Here is a 17,723-nt window from a genome sequence, read left to right as displayed (position 1 = left end):
CAGGTATGCGGTTCTGACATCATCCTCATACTCACTGCTACTGATAGCATCTGAGGATGCAGCTGAATTGCGAAACCAATCATTCTCTCAAGGGGCTCAGCTACCACTGGAGTGCCTGTCAAGAAAGCAAGCGCTGGATGCGCACCTCTGTGCAGTCATTAAAAATCTCCTGCATGAGGCAAAAAATTAAATACTCGGAAAACAAAAGTCTACTCCTTAGATATCGCGGCGAGTCTGGAAGGGTGCTGGGAGCCTTGAAATTGGGTGCAGTGCTTATAGATAGGTCAAGTGTGACCCATGTTCATTTGCTGTGAATAAGTAATTAAAAGAATAAGCAGTTTTACACAGAGTGATGCAAGGCTTCTTGAGTGCGCAAGAAACAGTGGCAGCAGCACTGCACCCGTCCAGGACTATTTGGTTGCTTTTGCTTGAGGACCAGAGGAACGGTCACCTGCCCCAAAAGGATTCTGTCGCAATAGTATTTGAAAAAAGTTAAACTAAACCAACACTGGCCAAGAGAAGCCAGAATATAGGAGTTAGCCTCATGTGTGGCGTTGAAATGGATTTTTGCTTCTTGTTCACACAGACCTGTGGCATGTAATGTACCATTTATTAAAGCAACATCTCTTTTACACGTGACTTATAACTCATAGTGCACAACACTTTTGTGGCTACACATTGATTGCACAGTCAGCACATCTTCCTTACAGTTGAGCATGCAGAACTAAGGTGCATTGTGTACACATGTGGCAGACATCCCCAATACCTAAAGCTTTATTTTGTGATCACACTGAATTATTTGTTTTTCATCTCTGCCAGATTCAAAAAGTGCGCAATCGGAAACTCTTGGAACGCTACTGCCATCGGAGGAAAGAAGTTGCTGAGGAAAACCACAACCAGTCCAATGAGCGTATGCTGTTTCATGGCTCACCTTTCATCAATGCAATTGTTCAGAAGGGGTTCGATGAACGTCATGCCTACATTGGGGGCATGTTTGGGGCTGGTGAGTGCCTTTTTGCCATCTTTCTCACTCTCTCATTTTATTGCGATTGCAATTATATTGTTACGGTGAAAGAGAGACTTAAATTATATTTACAGAATATTTATAACTGGCATACAAGGCATACAAGATGCAAAACCGATCCGCGCGACATCAGAGAGCATCGTCGTCTTCTGTGTTATCCTCACCGTTGTCTCGAGCATTGCTTGGTAACATGACCCCCGTCGGCGAAGGTGCTATCCCGGTGCTTGATAGATCGTCCAAGTGGTATCGCTTAAGGCGTGTGACGTGGACGACATCGGTGGAATATCGAGACGTGGTGGAATCGAGGGGCATGATTTCATATATGACGTCGTTCAATTGGTGCAAGACCCAGTACGGGCCAGAGTAAGACGAAATCAACTTTTCGCAAAGGCCAACTCGCCGTGACGGTGTCTAAAGAAGGACCATATCACCAGGGTTGAAGTGGGCATCGCAGTGGCAGGTATCATAGAAGTGTTGTTGCTTTTCCTGCGAAGCGGTAAGGCGCAGGTGTGCAATCTGGCGGACCTTGACAGCTCGGAAGATAGCTTCACGGGCGTATTCTGACAGCGAGTCAAGAACGGCGGGAAGCAATGTGTCAAATGGCAGCGTAGGATTTCTTCCGTACAGGACATAAAACGCAAAAAGTCCGCAGAGTTATGTCGGGAGGAATTGTAGGCAAATGTTACTAAGAGCAGAGTGGTGTCCCAGTCATGATGGTCGGTGGAAACATACATAGCAAGCATGTCTACGATAGTTCTGTGAAGACGCTCTGTGAGGCCGTTGGTCTGAGGGTGGTACGCCGTTGTCAACTTGTGTTTTTTAGCGCAGGAGTGCAGAAGGTCCTGGACAACCTTCGATATGAAATAGCGGCCCTGGTCTGTGAGGAGCTGTCGAGGAGCACCGTGGTGAAGGATAACGTCTTTGAGCAGGAAGTCGGCAACATCGGTTGCACGGCTCGTTTGAAGCGCCCGAGTGATCGCGTACCGGGTCGTGTAGTCGGTAGCGACTGCTATCCACCTATTTCCGCTGACAGAGAGCGGGAAAGGGCCAAGAAGGTCAAGACCAGCCCTAAAGAATGGCTCCGATGGTATGTCAAGGGGTTGAAGGCGGCTAGCTGGGAGTACTGCTGGTTTCTTGCGGTGCTGGCATTTTTCACAGGAAGCGACGTAACAGCTGATAGAACAGTAAATGCCGGTCCAAAAGAAGTGATATCGAACATGGTCATACGTCCGAGAGACTCTGAGGTGACCGGCGGTAGGAGTGTCATGTAGCTGTGCGAGGACAGTTTGACGCATGTGTGCAGGAATAACCAAGAGCAGTTCAGGACCGTCAAGGTGCATGTTGTAGCGGTACAAGACGCCATCCTGCAGCATAAAAGCTTGTTCAGGGACCCAGACAAAACCCGCGTCTTTCTTGAGAAGTTCTGTGAGAGGACGTGCAACGTTAACGAAGTTGCGTACGAACCGGCGGAAGTAGAAGCAGAGGCCCACAATGCTTCGAGCGTCGGTGGCACAAGTCGGCACGGGGAAATTCTTGACGGCGCGAACTTTCTCTAGATCGGGGCAGACGCCGGAAGAATCGACGAGGTGTCTGAGCACAGTTAGTTGCCGGCAGCCGAAGTGGCATTTTGATGAATTAAGCTGAAGCCCAGCCTTGCGGAAAACAGAAAGAATTGTTGAAAGACGTTCGAGGTGCGTGCCAAAAGTTGGTGAAAAGACAATAACGTCATCGAGGTACCACAGGCAGATTGACCACTTAAAACCGTGAAGGAGAGCGTCCATCATACGTTCAAATGTAGCCGGAGCATTGCATCACTTTAAACTGATAGAGGCCATCAGGTGTAATAAAAGTGGTCTTTTCACGGTCCATGTCGTCAACTGCAAACAATTGATGGCGTCACCTATCCGCGGCAGGGGATACTCGTCTTTTTTTGTTACTTTGTTGAGATGGCGATAGATGACGCAGAAGCGCCAGCTGTCATCTTTCTTTTGCACGAGCACGACCGGAGAAGCCCAAGGGCTGCTAGAAGGCTCAGTGATATTTCGGGCAAGCATCTTGTCAGCTTCCTTCTGTATGACTTGGCGTTCAGTAGGGGAGATGCGGTAGGGCTGTTGGTGTATTGGGCTAGCGTCGCCGGTGTGTATCCAATATTTCACAACGGACGTTTGACCCAGTGGCCGGTCATCGAGATCGAAAATCTCCCGGTATGAGGCAAGAAGGCATGAAAGTGCGTCTGCATGGTGGGCCGGAAGGTCAGAAGTGATCATTGTCGCGAGAGGTTCTAAATCTCGGGTTGTAGGGCATGAACCAGCAGGGGTAGACAACACAGTATCACCTGATAAGGCAGAATTATGGTAGTCGGAAGCCGGGGCCAAGGTTGCAAGAGATATGCCCCGAGGTAGCACTTGAGAACAGGCCAAAATTCACTACAGGAAGACAGGTGGCATTGTCTTTTATGTGGACAACCATGTGGGGAAATGCGACGTCCTGCGACAGGAGGATGCTGGCTTTGGGCGACAGGACGTAATCGCCGTCGGCGACAGGTGGATCGAGTAAAACGGCAATATAGGTCACAGCTTGGCAAGGTAGGCGAACGTAATCGGTGGAACATAGTCGACTGGGCGTAGGATGAGGAGGGTCAATGGCATACGGTAGGGCTAGTTGGACAACACCCGCAGAGTGGTCAGTAATGGCCGAATGTGCCGACAGAAAATCAAGGCCTAAGATGATTTCGTGTGGGCACTGCTCCAATACAAAGCAAAACAGACGAATGGTGTCCGGCTACAGTGACACGGGGCGGCGCACATCCCGGTGACAGCTGGAGTTCCACCGTCTGCTACATGGACAACGGCGAGCGAGGCAGGAGTTAGGACTTTCTTTAGATGCATACGGCATTCGAGTTCATAACCGATATGTGTGCTCCTGTGTCAATAAGTGGTGTTATGTATACCGTCCACGTCCACGTTGATGAGGTTGGGATAGCCAGGTAGTGTAAGCAGAGGAATTTCGGGTCGGGTCGCCATGGCAGGCTCAGCTCTCGGAGCTGCGCCCGTTAGTTTTCCGAGTAGGAGCGGCGGGAGTGAAAAGGTAACGGAGAGCGACGAGGCAGAGGCGAGTGGGAAAGACATGGGCATGGCGAAGGGGAACAATTTGGTCGTGCGTGCAGAGATGTTGGCGCGTTGTCTTCTTCAATGTGTGTCGGCGGGCAGGGACTGCCAGGCGGGCACCGGGTATTTCGATAGCTTGGCCAAGGCTGCGAGTTCCAAGAAATACGACAGTGGCAAGAAATATGTCCAACATGTCCAGAGCAGAAGCAAATAGGCCTGTCATCAGAGGTGCGCCATTCCTCCGGGTTTCGATAAGTAGGACGAGTGTATGAACTTCGTGGTAGAGCGGGTACGCCGGGTGAATGGTAGTCGGCTCTGTGGACTGGGCTAAGTGAGTGGAGTCTGACATTGGTCAACTCTTGCCGTACAACGGTCTGAATAAGAGATATTGTTGCTTGGGGAATCGTCTGGGGTTGTGAATCTGGGAAGGAACTGGAGATGCAGCTTCAATCTCCCGGCGGACGATGCGCACAATACTGTTGGATGCAGCCGGCACGGGTGGGAGACGGAGGTCCTCGCAGGTAGTTGTTGCAGCCATATTAGGAAGGCGAGAAAAGTTGTGAGCAATACGACGGCTTTTGGCCTCTTCAAAGTGGCGACATTCAGTAATGATGTCCTGCACTGTCGAAGAATTCTTGAAAACGAGGAGACTGAACGCGTCATTCGCGAATCTTTGAGGATGTGTCCGACCTTTTGTGCTTCCGGCATCTTCTCGTCAACCTTGTGACAAAGCGCAAGCACGTCCTGAATATGTTATGAGTCGCATAGGACTCCATAGAAGTCTGAACTCGGCAAGCAAGGTCATTCTGCGCGGCATGCCGGTGCCCAATAGGCTTGCCAAACAAATCAGTGAGCTTTTGTTTGCACGAGTTTCAGCTGGTGAGCTCCTCTTCGTGGGTCTCAAACCAGATGCGAGCTGTTCCCGCAAGGTAATAGAGCAGGTTAGCGAGCATGACAGTCTGGTCCCAGTGATTGCTCGCACTCACCCGTTCGTGCTGAAGAGCCAATCTTCGACGTCGGTGTTATCCGTTCCGGAAAAAGTGCCAGGGTCGCCCGGTTGTGCCAGGATGACGGTGGGCATGGGTGACGACCAGCCCGAAGCATTCTCGCCTTGAGCTGGCATGGCCGATGCAGCCAAGGAGCGCCCGCTGCGTAAATCCGTTGTGTCTGGGATACCCCGCACCTTCCACCAAAATGTTACGGGGAATGAGAGGTTTAAATTATATTTACAGAATATTTACAACTGGCATACAAGATGCAAAACCAGTCCGCGCGACATCAGAGAGCGTCGTCGTCTTCTGTGTTATCCTCAGCGTTGTCTCGAGCATTACTTGGTAAGAATATGGACACTGGTGTCTGGGATACCCCGCACCTACCACCAAAATGTTACGGGGAAAGAGAGGTTTAACTTATATTTACAGAATATTTACAACTGGCATACAAGATGCAAAATCAGTCCGCGCGACATCAGAGAGCGTCGTCGTCTTCTGTGTTATCCTCAGCGTTGTCTCGAGCATTACTTGGTAAGAATATGGACACTTTAGACGCATTTGCCCCATTGCTGCTGTGCTGTTCCAGGAATACAAGTGTGTGCGCCCAGTCTTGGAGATCATGTTAACTGCTTAGGGTGAGGGCAAGCCAAGAAGGCTGGTGCATTGATGCCCCATGCGCGTAGTATCATGTAATCTGCTGAGTTTTGGAGGCATGGCACACTTGAAATAATGCGGCAGCATGCTTGTACTGCTGCTGGTACAAAGCCGTGTGGCGAAGCCTGATGACAGGAGGTGCGAGGCATGCAGGGGAAACAATATCATGGGACGTGTGAAAGTCAAGCTTCCCCACATCCACCAACCTTAAACCGCTACACACTCCGGCATACATGCCACATGGTCTAACATCAACATGCCCTTCGCGAACAAGAGTTAGTACATGCGGCAGTGACTGCACCGAGGAAATGTCCACGCACTCTTGTACATAGCCCGCGCACCGCCAATGTCTGGGGTGCACTGCTGGCATCCATTGGTCACAGCAGCAGCTGTGCAGACTCGACGGCACGATTCCGGGCTAGGATTCCGGCAACAGCGATGTAGTAGTCGGAGCGAGCAAGCGTCGCTTGTGCCGACATGCCCTGCTGGTGAGAGCCACAGTAGCCGTTGGTGACTGCCGGCTCTTGTCCCATCCACCAAGGGTTTCGAGCTGCACACAGGCGGCCGCTTAAGGGGGGACGCGGCTTTCGCATCGCGATATTTGGCCAAAAAACCGTTTTTTTGAAAATCACATTTTCAGTTTGTATGACTTCTTTTCTATTTTATTTCAAAATTTCGTCACGGAAAATCGCGCGGAAATGATGTAAAAAATGTTTATCGAAGCTAAGGTGGCGAGGAGTTTCTCGAAAATAGCAAAAAAACGGCATTTTTCAAGCCGCGATATCTCCGCAACCGCGTAACCTAGCGCCGTCATCTTGGTCTCTATGGATAGCGCGATTCTCCGTCTTCAAATCTGGCGCCTCGGCCAGCTGCACCAGGCAAGAGCAAGCGCACAGCAAGCAAAAGTTTCAAGGTCTCGCGGCGGTTTCTGATCGGCAGCGCGCGCAACGTGACTGTACGCGGCTCCGGATTGGTCTCCCGGGCGGTTGCCCTTAGCAACCGACGGAAAGGTCGTCTGCTCGCCGCTACGGTGGCTAGAATCGCCGCGCTGACGGCGCTGAGGAGCCGATTTCGCGTCTTTTCAAGTCGTCGCGGCGTGGTTTAGAGATTGTATCTCACTTATGATAACGGACCGGCACTCGCTTGTTAGAGAAACGAAAAACGTTGTCAAGCTCAGCCCTTCTTAGCTTGGAGAACGGCTCTCATCTGTTATCATGGGCCGGCGATTGTTCAAGAAGAAACGCAAGACTGCGCATCAATTTGGTGCTCGTAAGTCAAAGCCACCGATCTCTAAAACAAAGTTTGCTCCGGCGACTTCAGCAGTGACAATGACGGTGGCATGCAGCGCGACGCGGACGTGCAGCTGAGCACCTCAAGCACGGATGGAACATCGTCCGCGCGTATTGGCGAAACTGTTCAGGAACCCAGCCGAAAAAGATGCAATGCGGAAAAAGAAAGCTGCAAAAGCTCATCAGACCATCAGGTCAGATGGTCAAGCGATGCCGCATCGCAAAGGACACAAAGGACTATAACCCTGGTGCCTATTAAATTTTGACAACTTTGAACCTTGTTTTCTCAGTACAGTTTTTTTGGCATGTTGCTCAGCTCATGGAGCAGATATCTTGGTAACTACTTTACACATTTTGATTGCGTTTGTTTTGTCAGACTCACTGAACTGTACTTTAGGGGATAGCGCTCTTCTTTTTTTATCCTAGTGTTTTAAGAATTCGTAGTAGGGTTCCTTGTTTGCAATGTAAGCGTGCTCACTGCAGTGGGACTGGAGAAAACATAAACTACAAATTTTAGTGTTGAAAAAAAATTATTTCGAGAATGCTATCCCCTTCTGCATACATTTGGCTGTGCATACAGTATTTAACAAACTTTTCACTTGATTTCGTAAATCCTCCAGTCCCTCCACGAGGTTCAAGAAAGAAATAATTTGTCTAGCAAAAAGTTTTCATGGTACCGCTTTGAAATTTTTATGAAAGCATCATAGAGCCATTCTTATTCTATGTACCAATTTTCATTGACATCCACCAAGAAACAAGAAAGTTGGTACCAAAAGCCGCGTCCCCCCTTAAGTCACTGCGCCGAGCCAGCCACAGGCATCTCCATTGCCTGGCGTGGCTTGATCGTTGCGCTGGGCAGCAGCGCAGACAATGTGCAGGTGATAGCAAACCAGGGATGGTACACTCAACGCACTCTACAAACACTAAAGTAGTGCAAGAGAGAGGAATTCTGCAAGTGCATCGCCCATGTGGTACAATGTTAAACTTGGGCAGCAAAATATCAGGCGGCTACTCAGATGCTAAGTTCACATGAGCAAAAGTCGCTTTCTTGAGTCGTATGAGTAATTTCAATTGGTGCGAGGCTAACTAGAACGAGGGAAGCAAAGTGCGGCACCTCAACGCCACGGTCCACTAGGTTGTGTTCCTCCACGTGCGCAGCTTCGTAATGCCTTAGGCCTAATGAGTCGCTAACCTGTTAACAACCGGCATCCAAAAAGAGCACCCAAAATGGGCGCAAAAAGGCAGCCGTGAGGAGCCGTCAGCTCTGTGAGGTGGTCCTACCCCGCTCAGTGCACACAGCATCCGAGCAGATGGCACCCACTGTCCCAGATAGTGATATGGGTGAAAGGCATTTATTCAGAGTGAAGAGAGGTGTGGGCCCCGTAGTGGGGCCCTGCATACTGGGTGGGATCCCTAGTCCGGAATCCCATTGATCAAAGCCACCAGCCTGGCTCTCTGGACCAAGGCCTTTTGGGCCTGGAGATCTGAGCAACCAAGCAGGGCTGCCTCCAAGTCCTCTTGGGTAGGGTTGGGGATAAGGGCTGGATTACTTTGGCAGACCCAGACCATGTGGAAGGTGTCTGCCACCTCCCCACAGTGGTGGCACGTGACGGTGTTAGATCTCCTGGTGCCAGGCCACAATAGCAGACAGAGCCCGTAGGGGCACCTGAGCCACGACTCCCTGAATCAAAAAGATACAAGAAGCTATTTACATAAGAAACTAGGACCACCCACGAGGCTTCCGTATTCACTCGCTTCAGGCTCGCGAATACTCTGCAGGTGCTAGGCCTCGGTCTTCCAGGAGGCAGACTATGTGGCTCTCATACCAACGAATGTTATTCAAAAACACATGCGAAAAGCCTTAGTATGTTGAAAAGCGCACATACGCTACAGCAACCATCGCCTCGCTCAAGAAAGCACGGTGCTGACACTAGCGATCGAAATCAACTCTAGGCCTATGCTTCGATTCAAACAAAGGTTGCCTCAAACCGAGCAAAACTGTCAAAACTATTGTCCGATGCCCCAAGAGCCCCACAATGGGCACCAGATGTGGGATCTCAAATGTGCGCATGGGACAATGGAACGACAACACAGTAGTGAAGACAATCATAAGGGCATTTATCGCACCTTTTATACACAAATTTAACCAACCGAATTATCCCCAATAGAACATGCCGATGGGTGTGCAACAAATCAAGGAAGTCCGACTGACCGCGACCGGATAGTGAGCGAATATATTCGTTCCCTTGCTGGACACCAAAGGCTAATCGTTGGTGTTTATGGCCATGCAAACGATGGCGTATTCGAACGATCGTGTTCGTCCATTCCGGTGGTCTGCTCCTAAGCCTTTCGCAGGAAGGTCCCACGAACGGCCGGCAAGCGTGCGAAACATCTAACCAGCTCGCCAACCCATCTAACATCTAACCGCCAGGCTACTTACTCCCTTTTGCGTCCGAATAACCCCACCATTAGGTGGTGTTAGCAGCGCAACACTTGCGCCATCTCTCGTACTAGTCTGCAATAACACTGTCGGATTGCAGAAGCGAGCCATGCAGGGAAAACAATATCAGGGGACGTGTGAAAGTCGAGCATCCCCACATCTCCTATCTGTTTTACAATGCGTGGGGCGTAGTGCTGTTGGAAGCGTACTGCACGCTTTTAGTAGGCTATAACCCCTGTTGCAGGCAGCGCGATGTCAGTGTCACATTTCATTACAGCGGCATCCGGCGTCGCCCACTAGCTCGATTTCGTTTCGATTTCCCGTCACCATCTTAAAGCACCACGCAATAGGAAAACCATGAAACTAGTCTCTGGCCGCCGGAGCCCCACCAACTTGACGCGCGTCAGCATCTCGTGTCTCGTGCCGCAACGATTTGTGCGACACTTCCCATTACGTAGATGTCAATTACAGTTGAGTGTCAAATGTTTTAGTTACGTTGGATCGTAATTTTTCCCAATTAGTATGGTTTTTCTCATGTTTTTTTCCAAGACGTATATGTGAGGTTCTACTGTATGCGTCACGGGGGACACCAGTTAGGGAATTACAGTAGAACCTTGTGATACGATCCTGTTAAGTACGATTTCCTGGTGCCAACATTCGCAGTCGAGAGCACAAAAAATTACCCTATAGTTACGGTTATGTTTTACCGGTTCATACGTTCCTGGAAAACACAATCTTTCTGCACCAACGTCAGTACATCGCCAAACTGCGATCATATGATACGTTTTCCGGCTGATAGATCTCATATAAACAAGAAAAAGGCACAAGGCACACAACAATCGAGAACAGTAGCCACCTGCCATATCAGCTTCCAGTACTAGCCTGCCCGTTTCACGTAAAAACGCCGGCGCACACTCAGTTTCTTATCCCAGTACCAGCAAATCCCCTGGGTTGTCGTGAGCTGCAGTCATAGCTATCGCTTCCAACACTATTAAGATAAGCATCTTCATCTATCTGTCTTACAGTGCATGGGGTGTAGTGTCGTTGGGAGTGTACTGCATGCTTTGAGTAAGCAATAACCCAAACGTACGCCATTCCCTGCTGCAGGCGGCACGATGTGAGCATCATGTTTCGCTCCGGTAGCATCCGGTGTCGACCAGCAGCCTCATTTCGTTTTGGTGTCCCATCGCCGTCTTAAAACACTGCGCAATAGGCAAACAACAAAACGCGTTTCGGGCCACCGAAGCCCCACCAGCCTGACGTGCCTTGGCGTCTTGTGCCGCAACGATCCGCACAGTGCTTCACATTACGTGGATGTCAGCTATAGTTGAGTCTTAAATTTTTTAGTTACCTTGGATTGTACGTTTTTCCTAATTAGTATATTTTTTCTGGCATTCTTCTTTCAAAATGTATGAATGAAGTTTTACTGTATTCAGTCGAACACGGATATATCGAACTCGAAGGGGATCACGAATTAATTCGAAATATTAAGAATTCGATATAAAAAAAATACAGGCCCTGAAACCTTACCTGTGGCGGACGATGACCTACAAATCGGCGCATTCAATAATGACAACTAATTCCGCACATACGATGCAACATAATGCTTTATTTGCGTGAAAAAAAAATGGCTTATGTTGGCCTGCTTCTTCGCCTTGAAAATGAAATTAATGACGCTGACCTCGATCTTATCGAGGCTGTTCAGGTGCGACAGCCCGGTTCCTTCCATGTCTGCTGCGCCTTCACACACCAACACCACGCACAACACGCACGCAAAACATAATGCGCTCAAAAAAACAAGAATATGAACAGCCTCCGCCAACAAAGCGCTCGGGATGGCCACCTCCGAGGGCGACAGCGATGTACGAAAGGCGCGAGCTGTGGTTTGCTGAGCAAAACTCGCGAAAAAGCAATGACAACAAGAAAGAAAAGGCAAAAGGAGGAGGCCGCTGGTGCCTTCGTTCCTGCACTCTTACCTTTTCCGAGCCAATCACTGTGGTTACGCGGGGGAAGAATGAGAGGCAGAGGGAGTGAGAGAAGAAAAAAAAAACTGTTCTGCTAGTCGGAGAACATGCGCAGCGGGAGTACAATCCGAGCCTCCCTTGCTCTCGCATTTTCCGAGCTTTTCGGCGGAGGCGCGGTGCCGCGAAGGCGCGGAGTTTGCAGGTGCAGCGAGTGCCGAGCTCGCGTGGAGTGCTATATATCAAATGGCGGGTAAAAATACCGTTCGATATAAACGCACGAATTTCTGTACTTTTACACACAATTTTCAAGGGGATAATTTACGAGTTCGATACAGACAATAATTCGATATATCCATGTTCGATATATCCATGTTCGACTGTATATGATGTGTAATAGCTTAAGTCGAAACGACGCTCTTCGATATTTTAAAGATTCCCATTTTTGTATTGCCTTCGACATTGTTGCACTAAACTGCTTATCATGCATAGGCATAACAAGTACGTATCTTGCTGCCATAATAGACTGCGCTTTTTCCAGTCTTTCTTTGTCAGCCGCAGTAACAGGGTCCCGTGCACAGTACAGATACTCTAACCCAGATCTAACAAATGATTTGTATACTACTTCTTGAGTCTGCCGAGGAAATGCACGTGCATTTCAAGATAAGAGTCCCGAACTCTGGCCTGCTTTACTTACAGTATAATCTGTGCCGTTGCCATGCTAAAGATGTGCAAAATTTTTTTTATTAAGAGATGACTCGAGGGCAAAAGTAAATGCCTAAGTATTTATATACAGAAACTGTATAGAACGTAGTATTATTTATTGTGTGATCAAAATTAAACCTAACCTCATACAAACAGTTTTTTTTTTTTTAATTAAGATTCATTCTCCGTTTTTCACACCATGCGTTTATTGCACTTAAATGGCTTTGAATTACAGTACATTCACTTTCAGAATTAATTTTTCAATACGATATGCATTCGTCTGCAAATAGCCTATGTGATTCAACGTTTTCATTAATATTGTTTATATAAAGTAAAAAGAAGAGGCTCCAAAACGGATCTCTGAGGTGCACACGGCGTGACATCAGTTATGCAAGATCAGTTATCTCAGATTCACGCTGGACTCGCTTTGTACTCACTGACCCAAGAGTTTCAAGTGGTTAAGCACCTTTAAGGTTAGCAGCAGTGCTGCATCAACTGTGGACAAGCTGCTGCGTGCAGTGCAATGCAGACTGTGTGGGGCAACATCGAGCATCCGAGCCAGGTAGTGGGTGGGACCCAACTTCAAATTTTTTTTTCTCCCTTAAAACAAAAAAAAAAAACAAAAAAAACACTTAACCTTGCACTCGGCCGCGGAACGCTTTAAACAGCGAAGCTGGGCGATCGTAGCCCAGCATTTTCCGGAAGTGCGCGCAAACTTTTCATCTTATTACTCATGATGATGATAATTTCTTTTCGCGCGTCTCGGACTTACGGCCGTCACTGCGCATTGCATAGCGCAGCTTGCAACACCGACACCGCGTTTCAATGCCGACACCGTGTTCCAGAAGACCCCCTCCGTGAATGTGACTCTCTCTCGCTCCCTTAGGGCGACAAACCTCTTCACCTCGCAGTGCACAAGCATACGAATGCGCCAGCTGTAGACGGAAGACGACGACGCTCGAACGCAATCATATAGTTTGCATAAATGCATGCTCTGCAAGCGTGGCTGTTTAGCCTAGTAGTTACGACACTCTCTTGGGGACCGGGGGTATGCGGGTTCAAATCCTGCCTCTGCCAGCAAGTTTTTTTTTTTTTTTTGGTAGTTTCTTGATCCGCACCACAAATTACGGCTGGCTTAAACAGCTTCGCTGTTAAAAACTCTGATTAACCTTTTGAAATTTTAATATATCCCTCTATCAAATGCATTATGTTCCACATTTTTGCGTGGACCACCTCATTGTGCAATTTAGGGCTGAACAGACGGCTCAACTGAAGTTTTGTCAACTTCAGAACTTTTTTTTCTCATGAATTTTAAGTTTGCCAAGTATCAAACCACTTTGAATTGATTATCTGGATTCTGAGACAACACCCAGCTGTTATAAGATACGTGGAAGAAATAACCAATTTTATAAAATGTCCATATATTCTCTAATATTGTACATTTTCCTCCGACTACAAACCACAACACAAACTCTCTTATTAATTTCAAAGCCTCATTCTTATGGAAGGCACTGTAACAGTTTTATGGTCATCCTAAGAAAAAACTTTTTCTTGTTTTGTTTAAATTTTTTTTTCTCTAACACCATGTTCTGCCCTACAGTGTGAAATTAAAATGGCGTTCATGCAGTGAAAAAAAAAATTTCTAGTGAAGTATTGTCGATATGCCACTCTTCAAATACTGTTATGGCGATGCGTTTTTTTTTTCATAGAAATCAGTGATTGTCTAGCACCACCTCAGGTACGTTTGGCGCGAAGTGGCCCAATTTTAATTGCCATATTTATACAGTAGCGACCTCAAGAGTTTAGTGCTTGTTCTAAATCCACTTTTCAATCACTGCCATATTATTTTGGCTTATTAAAAAAAACATTAAAAATTTCAAGTAGCTATAGTTTAATCTGAGAATTGAATAAAATGGCAGAATATTCTTTAAGGGCTGGTCTTTAGGATCGAGAAATCTTGAAAAATAGTTTTTTTTTTGTTCAATTTTGTCATATTCGTAATTATCGGGGGTCCCTTCCACCCATAGCCAAAGTTTTGGGCCTTTGAGACACGTAGTTTTAAAAAAATTGTCAAATAAACGAGCGAACTCGACTTGGTTTGTCGCGTAAACATCGCAAAAAACACCCATATCTGGCGGCACCGCATTTCGTAGCCGTCCGTCATTACGCAGCTATTTTGGCCTCGTTTGAAAGAGCGGTCCTTCAGCTCTTTTTCCCACTGTAGATGAGCCTTATGCATCACGTCAGTGTAGACAAAAGCACAAAAAAGTAAAAAACGAATGCGAGCCCGTCATTGGCTGCTTGTGATCAGGTGGCAAATTGGAGGCTTCTCATTGGCGTGCGCGATGTCAGCCGTCCGCCCGCATATCATTCGCGCGTGCTGCCATTTTGAGAGCGCATAAAGACTCGCGCGAACGTGCGATATGCCGCCGTATCGAAAGTACCGCACCGTCCACAAGTTCGAGAAAAAGCGCAGGAAATGCGTTAAAAGGCTAGCGGACTCCTTGATTTCGCCGACGATAACATCAGGTAACGGCACGCAATCGGAAGCAGTGTTGCGGAGTTACCACTCCGGAATTGGAATGACTCCGGAATCATTCCACATTTTCGCGACCCTGGAATGGGAATGGAATGGCGATAATGCTTGGAGGAATGGAATGGTAATGGAATTAAGCTTGTTTTGCCTGGAATAGAATGGGAATAGAATTACGTGTTTTACCGAAAATATAGCGCTTTTTCGTCTATGCGCTGTTTTTTGTCAAAATATGCCGAGGAACCAACCAGCCCACGTTCAAACATTAATAAGTCAGAGCCTCGAATTTAACAATAAAGCAGTATTTTTAAAATGACTTGGCTGATTACAAGTACGGTACATTTAGAAGCAACGTGCCTACCATGATTCTGTCCTTACAGACTGAGTTGCTCCGAAGTGTGTCTCGATTCTTCGCGTAACCGCGGCTCTGTCGTGGTGTTCCTTTGGTAACTGTCGTGAGGAACTATGGCGGCGGCATACCCCCCCTTACGCCTTGTGATTGTATATTACCGCGGTGGCACCTTCGCCCCGGTTGCCTGCTGTCTTCCCACCCTTCACTTCTTTGTTTTTGCTTTTGTCGCAGTGGGCGACTTGGAGGCATATTAGAAAAAGCGCTTCTCTAAGTTATGATGCGTATTGACGCTGGCGCGATACTTGTATTCACTTCAAGCTTTCACATACCAGCTTACGCGCCGTCTCACCTCGTACTCCTCCCCCCCTCCCCAATCCTTTTGTAATACTGTCCCCCCTGTCTAGACAACACACGCCTTTGCCCAAAACACTGTTGACAAAGGTCTGCAGGTCAGCCCAGCACAGAGTCGTACACGATGAACTTTGCACCCTCTCCCTCCATACAGAGCGCGAGAGAATAAACTTTTGAAAGCATTGGTTCGGCAAGCCAGCCAAAGCAGGAGAGCCCACGTAACTGCGGCCACGGCGGCACCTCCCCGAGCCCCGACGCGACAAAACCCACGTTCGCTCTGTTCTAGGGAGCTCTGTTCTCGGGTGGGGGAAGGGGTGGGGGGAGGTCCGGGGGGCGCCGCTGTTGAGCTGGCACCTGTTGGCGGCTAGAGAAGCCCAATGGTTCATTTAGTAGTTCGCTAATTCTGTGAATGCTAGAGTATGCTTCGAAGCATACCCCTCGTGCTACCACCCCCACCCTCCTTTCCAGCCTTCTGTTATAAATAAAAAACGCTTCCATAACGCACTGCCACACTGGCTCCTGCGCCTAGCGGCTCACGCACGCAGTAAGTCCGCCAACATGGCACATTGGAAACAATCTTTTGAAATTACCCGTGAAGAAAACAAACAAGCTGCACGCTGTAACCTTTGCTCCGAAACTATACATGCTGTAGTCGGACCTTATTCTAATTTGATTCAGCACCTAAAAAGAAATCACGAACGTGAGTACACGCAACAAAAGAAAGGGCTGGCAAACCAGCCGAAGAAAACGTCGGTCTTCATCGCTGGGTGCAGCTCTGTGCCTGTTCATCGAAAGGCTGCTCTTGACGACGCCATAATATAAGGTCTCCACGAACACTACTTTTCTCAGCATAAAATGCGCTATTTCATCATTTTAGCATTAACACATTTAAGCGTAAACAATATTAAAACATCACCAGCCGTTAAAACATGCTGACCATGCAAAAATACTACAGGTAGCAGGAGAAATGCCCCTATGGGAATTATTGGGGTGGTTGTACTGTACCAGGTATGTCACCAAGCTACTTTTCCTCGAAATTGGTAACGTGTTTTGCATATTTTTTCAGTTCTTAACGCGTCTGATGACATCAGCTTTATGGTGCGTTCATCGGTAACTCGACAAAACTATCAAGACGTCTTTCCTACGTTGAGGAAATCGAGGAATGGAATTGAACTGCCTGGCCATTCCCGGAGTAGGAATGGGCTAAGTTTTTTCATTCCGAGGAATTGAAAGGAATGGAACTGCAGCAAGTTCTAATTCCCCCGGAATGGAATTGGAATGGAATGGTGGCGCCTGTTCCGCAACATTGATCGGAAGGCGAATCAGCAGAGGCGCCGACGGCCAGCTCAACGACATCGGGCGAGTCCGCAATACCCGCTGTCGGCTCCCTTGGAAGTGGCGGCCAGGAACAACGACGGAGAATTGACGCAACGTTCCTCAGCAAGGATACATCGCATAATGGCGCGCTATCGAAAGACGAATCGGCACACGAGATGACGGCGTCGAGCGAGTCCGCGGTGCCCGCTGCCGGATCCCTTGGAAGTGGCGGCCAGGAACAACGACGGAGAATTGACACAACGTTTCTCAGCAAGGATGATCGCGATCAGCTCCAACAAAAGGCAGATGAAAAAACTGCGGATTTATCGTCTCTCTCGGCGAGCGAGCAGAAGCTGCAGACGCTCGCAACGACGCGCTACAACACGGGCCCGTCGACATCGGCCGCGACGTACACAGTCGTTGACATCAATATTGTCAACGAATTTCTTCGCAAGACTGTGTGCCAGAAGTGCGGAGGTAATAGTGTTTCGATCTCCAGAGGTGCAAATGATTACGGTATCGTGGTGCAACTGAGCCTGGAATGCGACTCTTGCGGCTGTTTGGAAACGAAATGGAGCTCAAGGTGCATGTCGACAATGGCAAAATCTAACCCATTTGTGATAAACATTCTCGCGGCCTGTGCTGTTCAAAGTACCGGGAATGGGCAAACAGCGCTAAACGACTTATTTTCAGCTATGGGAATATCCCACAGAAGCCTGCACCACAAGACATACCAAGGACACTTGAAGGGAAGTCTGAACCCAGCTGCAATGGAGGCTTGTGCAAAGGTGTTTTCTAACTCTGCTTCAGCAGTGAAGGAACTTTACAAAGTGCTGAATTTCGGAAATACTGGAAACATTGCAGTTTGTTTCGATAGTACTTGGATAACTAGGGGGCACCTGTCCTTTGATGTGGGTGCAGTAATCGAGCTGTTTTCAGGATATGTGCTAGATTTCAAGGTACTATCAAACTTCTGTCTTGGCTGCAAACATGCACCA

At 48.2% G+C, this 17,723-nt stretch overlaps 1 protein-coding gene across 1 annotated transcript in view; it reads left to right on the top strand.

The window, feature by feature from the left end:
- LOC119455818 (poly [ADP-ribose] polymerase tankyrase-1) overlaps positions 1 to 17,723 on the top strand; it is a 198,564-nt gene that overhangs the window by 164,553 nt on the left and 16,288 nt on the right. Inside the window, exon 23 of the mRNA XM_049660947.1 lies at positions 820 to 1,003. Within this exon, the coding sequence (XP_049516904.1) occupies positions 820 to 1,003 (184 nt within the window). The remainder of the gene's footprint in view (positions 1 to 819; positions 1,004 to 17,723) is intronic.

Source organism: Dermacentor silvarum, chromosome 1 (assembly GCF_013339745.2).
Source record: "Dermacentor silvarum isolate Dsil-2018 chromosome 1, BIME_Dsil_1.4, whole genome shotgun sequence".
NCBI classification, from domain to species: Eukaryota; Metazoa; Arthropoda; class Arachnida; order Ixodida; family Ixodidae; genus Dermacentor; species Dermacentor silvarum.
This window is presented reverse-complemented; position numbering and strand designations above follow the sequence as displayed.